The 8,874-nt window shown below is 37.3% G+C and overlaps 1 protein-coding gene across 1 annotated transcript; it reads right to left on the reverse strand.

Moving 5' to 3' along the window:
• Positions 1 to 2,008: 2,008 nt before the first annotated feature.
• On the reverse strand, positions 2,009 to 2,668 carry LOC6054715. The gene has a single exon (XM_001891343.2). It carries the CDS (start codon positions 2,657 to 2,659, stop codon positions 2,081 to 2,083), a length of 579 nt encoding a protein of 192 aa, XP_001891378.1. The 5' UTR covers positions 2,660 to 2,668; the 3' UTR covers positions 2,009 to 2,080.
• Positions 2,669 to 8,874: the final 6,206 nt, after the last annotated feature.

Genomic DNA, 8,874 nt, shown 5'->3' on the forward strand with positions numbered 1-8,874 from the left:
TATTAATTCTTTTTGAAATATATTTTAATACGGGTTTATGATTTTCATTTCTGAATAAATCCCACATATTCAAAAACTCGGTAAAATTTAATTTTAAAATTGTTTCGCGTTTTGCAACCTCTTACAAAGCTGTTGTTTTTTTTTTGTTTTTTTTTTTTGCACATTTTGATGAGTAAATGTCACATAAAACACAACATTTGACAAGTTTCACAAGCTGTTATTTGAAGGTTTCCAATAAATAATAAAGGAATTTAGAACAAAAAATTTTAACAAAAAGATATCACTGAAATTTCTCGATGAATCATTTTGCTCTTAGAAGCACTGGAACTTGAGAAAATTTCCTGTAAGACACATTTGAAAGTAGTGATGACTATTTTTTCTCCTTAAGGTTGCCCAGAAAACACGCCGTGAGCACAAAAACCACCCTTTTTACAGTTTTCCGGAGTTGTATGTATGTATTTATGATCCCCATGCCCGCAAGCAACTTGGTCCCGAAACACATGTGAGCGCTAGGTGAACAATTCTATCATCTTTTACCCCGTGATCTGTACACCCACGTGCATAAGTTTTTTTTGCACAAATCTTAATGCTACAAATACCGGCGCATAGAACAAAATGGTTTCCCTCTTCCCATCCCAAGCGCCGGAAATCTGTAACGGGTGACACTTCGCATAGACGCCCTTGCTCCCATCACGTCACTGAGGGTATGGAGCGACGAGAAATTAAAAAGCATGCCCCCTCAGTCGAACCTTTATGAACTTGCTGCTGCTGGAAAATCTTGACTATGATGATTCTTCGCTTTGGAATTCTCGAAGCAGCTCCGGTATATGCAACAGGCTCGGGCCGTTTTGACACCAAACTCCATTTCGAAATCCAGGTTGTGTTCCAATCGCTCCGCTCGATACCACTGCTGACCACTTGTCCTTGACCACCAAGTTTTCCACTGGGTTTTTTCCCGGAAAAGGGCAAAATTAAGTATTTATTTTATATTTTATACGAACATTTGAAGAAACAAATTGACAGCGAAAAATTTCGATCCGCACACGTGCATGGTTTACTTCGATCAGCCTTTTTACAGTTTTCCGCAGTTAAGAAAAAAATGTTTTTTTAAGCATGATTTTTGAGGTACTCAGCTAAACTTTATAATTTTCAATAGCGACTTCTGGGACCCCAAAACGGATCAAATGAGAGCAAAACAGACAAAATCGGTTGAGCCAGTGCCGAGATAACTCAGTGCACTTTTTTGATTAACATCCCACTCAGGAGGTCAAATTAAGAATTTAATTTTTCTAGTGCTTTGGTTTCGATTCCATTTGATGGGGAAGTAAAAAGTTGGTCCCGGCCTTGGTTGTTGTTAAGCCGTTAAGTCATTCCAAAAATCCTTTTTCAATTTATTACAATAATTACAATAATAAATAATTACTCCAACGTACAAAGAAAATATAAGTTTATTTTTTTAAATTGAATTTAATTTAAAATAATTGGGATGGCTGAATTTATTTTTTTCAAGAAATTTAAATAGTAAATAAATTCCCAGGTCCCAAATGTAAAATAACCATGATTTCATTTAACCTGTGAGTAATTCCACAACAACTCACATAGCAGCTGCTCCGATCCCTTTTCTATTTACTGTTCTGTCTGATTGCTTCTGTACTGTGTCTCGCGGAGCAATGGCCACTTCTCGAGAAGATTCTTGTGACCAAAGCTGGTAGTTCTAGCGGGAAATTCTATAACAATGCCAAGAACTCATTTGAAGATGCTTAGAATTATTCTGTAGTACTAGATCTAACTGAACTGATACAAATCTACAATCTGAACCTAATGCGTGTGCAAACAATGGTGTCCAAGAGACTGTTATGTGAAATTGGACGCGCAATTTAATAGCGTTTTCAAAATTCCGGAAAAAAACGATTTAAACTCGAAATAAAAAGTTTCAAAAATTATGTCATCACAACCCGGGCAGACGGTAATAACTTAATTTATGCCATTTCAATAACAAATACTGTTAAAATAACAAAAAAGTCTGCTCGGAAAATTAGAAAATAATCATCTTTCTTATTTTTAATTAAACACTCTCACATCAATACTTTAGCAACTCCTTCGTGATCCGCGAGTAGTACGCCTGATGGTGCAACAGCTCCCGCGGTGAAATCCGGTACACATCCAGGTAGCACCGGTAGTAACCCTCGGGAATGACCGGCGGGAACAGGTTCGAGTCCAGCGCCAAATCCTTCACCCAGTAGGTGCCCTTCGGGTACGGGCAAATGCCCTCGGCTGGCACGCGCGGAAAGTTGGACTTGTTCTGCCAGATGTCCTGGTAGTCGAAGGCGTACTTCTTGATAAAGTTACACACCGGCATCGGGCTCAGCTTGAACGGGATCAGGTGGTACTGGTTGTTGCCGAGGGCACTGCGCGAGCAGACGATTCCAATCTCGTAGTTGTTGTCCAGATCCACGGCCAGATCGTACGACCCGTTGATAACGGGGGTGGTCCGGTTGAACTTGCGGATGCGAACCCGGTCAAAGCGACCTATCACGCTGTACTCGATTTCGTACCGATCGAACTCGACGTTCATCTGGTACAGATCGGCGCCGATGTGGCCAACCGCCAGCAGAAGAACTATGATCTGGACAAGATGAACACTTTCGACGTGGGACATTCTTTCAGAGACGGAGGTTGAATAAATTATTTCTTGCTGTGAGCTAGTGCATTTTATGCATATTTTAAAATCCATTGTAGCGTGATTTGTACCTATTTCATCAGTGATTGCTCTAAACATGGCCGACGATGTCAATCAAAGGCACTTTACAAGGTTGTTAAAACGTCCAAGCATCTGAACTGGAATCTGAACTATAAAACTAAAAATAGTAAGCAATGCTTACATTCATTTTTCATTCAAAAAGTCGTTTTAGAACACTTGTTTGAATTCAACTGTTTAAACACAAAAAATATAGAATTAATTACCAAATAAATTGTTTGGGACACACTCTATGTGTCTAGGTGCGTTGACCGATCATAACAAGCTTTTTCCCATTTTAATTGAAGATCATTATTTCTTTCCTCTAATTTTTCTGCAGTCAATTCCCACAGCTACGAGGTCAGTAATTAATTTCTGGACCAGGAGAAAACGGAAGCAACAAATAAATGCAAAGATGGGCACTAATTAATCTTCTAATTGCATGGAGCTGGAACAGTTTAACGATTTCTGCTCCTCAATGCAATAAGATGAAATGGTTGCAGACAGTTTTTGTCATTTCAAATGATTATTCTTTATTTAATCTCCAGTCCATAACTTCAAACAGCGAAACAATCCAATTATGTTGCAATTACGGGTCTTCCCGCCAACAACCGGGGCGCACTGATATCCGACAATCGGGGAATTTGTTTTGCTGGAATGAACCCAACCAAAACTGAGAATAATTGGCTAGACATTCTGGGAAGGAATCGATTTTGGTGAGTCGGCTAATCATGTTGTCGGCTGGTTTGGTAACGGATAAATGTTTAGTTTCCTGGAAATCATTAGTTGAAGAATACAATTGGCAATTATCAAACACATGTTTTTGGGATGAAACTATGAAAAAAAAAACTTCAATTCAATTAAATGTAACAATTAACCTGGAAAATCACCGATAGAGGTAATCACTTTTACTGTAATTAAATAAGCAAACATTTGCACAACAACTTTCGCGATAACCATCCCTCGACATTGGACCCCGCCCCGGGTGGATTAGCGGAAGCGCTGCGCAAACAAATTAAAAACATTAACAGTTTGTTTCGCGAACCACTCCAAGTAGTTGCGGGAAACAATGCTCGAAGCTGGGGGCTGAAACCGAACTCTCATAAACTAATTAAATCTAGCAAACGCGAACGGAAAAGTTGGATGCACTTGTCCGATGGGGTCGTCCACCAGGACGGAGGGTTGGCATTAAAAATTATCGAATCGTGGAATAATTGTGGAACTTTGTGAACAAAGCAAACTAATGCCTGATCTACAATGGCAAATCGCAGAATGTCTTTTAAAAAGAATACAAATATGTCAACTGGTTTATTCGGTTCTAAAGTATCGGTGGACAAAGTTACATCCTAGCTTAAGAATAAAAATTTAAACTATTTTTTTGCTTTTTTGCTTTTTTTTTTGCTTTTTTGCTTTTTTGCTTTTTTGCTTTTTTGCTTTTTTGCTTTTTTGCTTTTTTGCTTTTTTGCTTTTTTCCTTTTTTGCTATTTTGCTTTTTTGCTTTTTGCTTTTTGCTTTTTTGCTTTTTTGCTTTTTTGCTTTTTTGCTTTTTTGCTTTTTTGCTTTTTTGCTTTTTTGCTTTTTTGCTTTTTTGCTTTTTTGCTTTTTTGTTTTTTGCTTTTTTGCTTTTTTGCTTTTTTGCTTTTTTGCTTTTTTGCTTTTTTGCTTTTTTGACTTCTTTTGTAGCGATTTTAATGAATTTGAAATAATCTTGATTATTTTTTTTATAATGTTCTGTTGAGTGTGTGGCTTTGGCTCAATAGAAATACGAAATTAATTCTTCCAGCAAAAAAATAAAAAGAAAAAAAAGGACATGTTTGCACTCCTAATATGTTAATTGAAACATAACTTTTTCAACACAAACAATCACCCCCGTTCTTGGTTTTTGTACTGCACCGATCATTCGGTTTCGTAATTTTCACGTCCCATCTTGACTGGGAACGTGTGCGGATAAAAGAGCCAAAATGTCAAAACGAACGAACGTCACAAGCGTCACTTTGACCAGTGTGTTTACCGTCGATTTGCAGACTTTTTTGTATTCGTGGCAGACTTCTGGTGTTTAGGGGAGATGAGTGTAGTAATAGTCTTGGAAATTTGGTTTGGTTGATTGGACGACGGTGTATACGAAACGGGTTGAAAAACGTGAAAAATAGCAAAATTAGCGTGATCGAAGGGTGTAGCTGTTGCGCTAACTTTCCGGTGACGCAAGATAGCACTGCAAACGTTGCTTCATCTCATCTTTGAGTCTAGAGAGGAACGACTCAAATAGGAAAAGCAACATCATCGAGGAACTTGGTGAGGACTTTCCAATTACATTATATTCTATTTTATATTATGTTTGTATTATATATTATTGTATAACCGCACACTAGACACACCAAACACAACATGCAATCATAAATCGGAGCGTTTGGTACGGTATGTCCACGCATCCTTCCTCCCCTGTAGATTCTCTGAAATGTGATCCGTTCTCAGAATCCTCTCTGCGGTAAACACAACGTAGTAGGGCTGGCCGCTTTAATTTTTGTAATACATTTTCGGGTGTTCCCGGATGTACTTCAATTATTAATATTGACAAGAAAAGTGCTTGCGGCGTAATCTAATCACAAGACTTTCCAGCATGCTTTCATTGGACTGGCTACGTTTGTGTTAGATTAGATTAGATTAGATTAGACAAACAATCACCCCCCCCCCCCCCGCCTTTTTGCGTACAACCCCTCCCCCTCACCATTAATGAAAGTAATTTTATGTAAACGACAACAATTGTGCGCCACAAGCGCGAATGTTTCCATTCCGTTGCCGGCGAGAACCATTACTAAATTTACCCCCAGCCAAACGGGCCCCAACCCAGGCAAAGTTGCCAGCTTGCGCCAACATCAGCTGTGTGTTGAAAAACAACAAGCATCAGAGTTAAAAAATAACCCCCGGTTGGGAACACACACACACACTGTAAATCCCGTTCCCAACGGAGCGATTCCACGTGCCGTTACCATTGGCAGCTGGTTTACATAGAATTGACCGTAACCTCGACGTGTCCCCTGTGTGGGCAGTGTTGCCAGCAGCGTGTATCTCGGTATCAATTATGTAAATGTCATTAAGCTATTATTCACACACACACACACACAGAGAGAGAAACGACACGATGAGATGAGCTGGGAAACACAAACACATTCTCCCCCGTTTGCTTCGTTGTCCAGCCATCACCAACGGGGCCGGCCAGAGTCCCTCCTCCTCGTTAATGTAGAGATACCAGGGGAGGGATGCTGGAATTTTAACTCAAACAACTATCACACTTGCACGCAAACAGACACATGTACAGCTGACACAAACGAATGCAAATGACATTTCACAACAACGCTCAGCGCCCTTGTTGGTAAACACCATGCTCCGATGCGATGTGCTGGAGCAGGGGTTCAGAATTTAAATTTCAAAAAATAGCATGTTACTTTCGAAATTAATGAGAAATCTGTTTAAATTTTTAATCAAAAATTTGACAAAAAGATTTTTGGTCGATTTGGTGTCTGCGAAAAAAATGTAGTTATGGCTAAGGACTACAATTAAAAAAAGACTAACATTTCAAAAGGGCCAAACATTTAATGTATCGCCCTTTTGGAATAATAGTCTTGATTGAAAAAAATGAATGTTTTTCCAATGTTTTTCGACCAATATTTCATTTAAAAAAAAAATCAGTATAGATTCAAAATTTGCAAATCGGCAAAAATTTTTTTTTTTTTTTTTGCAAATGAAGCTTTAGTTACAAAATCAACAAAAATATTTACCGTGTATCATTTTTTTCAGTGTATTTCTTATCCATACCTACAACTCAGTCGAAGACACCAAATCAGCCGGATTAAAAAAAAACGATTTCTTATGGTTAATTCTCCGCCAACTCAAACAGCAGTTGCCCCGACCCCTCTTCGATTTGCGTGAAACTTAGTCCTAAGGGGTAACTTTTGTCCCTGATCACGAATCCGAGGTCCGTTTTTTGACATCTCGTGATGGAGGGGCGGTACGACTTTTATGTAAAATTAGACGCCCGATTTGATGGCGTAATCAGAATTTCGAAAAAAACGTATTTTCATCGAAAAAAATACTAAAAAAAAATACAGTCAAGGAACGGAACATGGGAGAATTTTTAAAACGTTTTCAGTGTTTTTTTCGATGAAAAATACGTTTTTTCGGAATTCTGAGTACGCCATCAAATCGTACGTCTAATTTTACATAAAAGTCCTTTTGACATCAAATTTCTATCTCATCACCGTTTCAGGCTGCAAATTATTGAAAAACACCTCTTTTATCGGATGGAATATAATTGATAGGGGTCGTACCGCCCCTGGTTGGGTTGGGGCAACTTTTGAATGACCCAGTTATAATTTATATAACCAAAAATTCCATATTTGAGCTATGGCAGTGTTGCCAATTTTTCATAAAAAAAAACCACAATTTACATTAAATGCCAAAATTTGAAAAAAATACATAATTTTATAATTTTACCGTTTTATCATTTACTGCCACCAAATTTGTTTTTTTTTGACGGCGTGATTTTTATCAACTAGCCAAGCTCATGGCCAATCTTAAGGGGTTACATACATATAGAAATAATACAGAAAATTTATTTAATCAACCAAAATGATGATTTTCAATCACTCCTGAAATTTCATGAAGATATTTCATGATTAAACCGAGTTAGAGACGATTTAAGTTTAGAACTTTGCCAAGCGCAAAGCGGACTGTCAAATTTTTTGAGCGCTTTTCTCTAAACAGGTAAGGGGAAGACTCTCAAGACGTATCTCGTTTGCATGAAGATGCCTGATTTTAAAATTCAGCTTTTTAAAAAATAACAGAAATCAAAAACTTACGATTTTTTATAAGAAAAACATAAATAAATATCTTTTTTTGAATCAACTTCTTGAAAATCGGCAAAAAATTGAAATATAATTCTTTTCGATACAACTGAAACAGGTGCTGAAATGTTGAATTATAGCACACTTGCATCGAAAAGTTATGCTTTTTAATATTGTTTTGATTTTAACCGTGAATTGAGTTTAAATTCTACTCAAAATGTGTTTTCTTGGAAATGCAAAGAAATAAAATGTTGCATGGAACTCGTAGCAAAACTAGATTTTTCAGCTCTCGTTTTATTTATTTAACTCGGTAAACCTGAAGAGTGAAGGGTGAAGAGTGAAGGTGTGAAGAATTTGAATTGGAATGGAAAATTTACGAAAACTTTATAACAAACCTTAATTGGATGTTAAACGCAATTTAATGCATCAAGTCTCATTGAATAATGCAGAATTATCCAAATATTCACCGATAATTTGATTATTCGCAAAAAATGTTGAAGTTCCAATATTTTTCCCCATTTTATTTTTTTGTTTCAGAAAATTTCTTTGACACAAATATTTTCGAAATTTTCAATTTCGAAAATCAAATTAATTATTTAAAAAAAAGTCAAGCTTCGTCATTCCTCTTGCATTCAAAATCAATCACGTCAAGTCACTCGATTATTTTTTTACATGTTTTTTAAAGCATAACGTTTATGAAAAAATGGCAGTACTGCCTAATAATTTTGTCCGATGGTCTATCTACAAACACTTAGCTTATGAAATTTTAAAAAGCGTAGAAATTTTAATCCATGGAAATAAAACTGATCGTTTACATAGGAAACCTAAGCAAAAGAGTGACATGACGTATGGTTTTGAACATTTAAAAATCGTAAGTTGACGTTTCTATCAAAAATCATTCGGGATTCGAACTGACGACCTTTGGATTGTTAGTGCAACTGCCCGCCAGCGACTCCACCGAGACATGATCTAGGGAGACGACTCCTACACTTGGATTGAACTAACGACCTAACGTCAAGGTTGAACCGGGACCAACATTTACTTCCCTGTCCGACGGAAGGCGTGATCAGACAAATCTCGTCTCGAAAAATGCCACCGGGACCTTCTGGGATCGAACCCAGGCCGACTGGGTGAGAGGCAACCGTCTTAAACATTTCCGTTTTTTTTCAAAAATAATTATTTAGTTCGGTCCAAAATGGTACATTTTAGAGTATTACTTTTTTTCTGATAAGTCCGTACAAATAACGAATACTTTGCCAAAGACACAATTTTCAAGGTCTATTTTTGAGTAATATA

This window comes from Culex quinquefasciatus, chromosome 3 (genome assembly GCF_015732765.1).
Source record: "Culex quinquefasciatus strain JHB chromosome 3, VPISU_Cqui_1.0_pri_paternal, whole genome shotgun sequence".
Taxonomy (NCBI): Eukaryota; Metazoa; Arthropoda; class Insecta; order Diptera; family Culicidae; genus Culex; species Culex quinquefasciatus.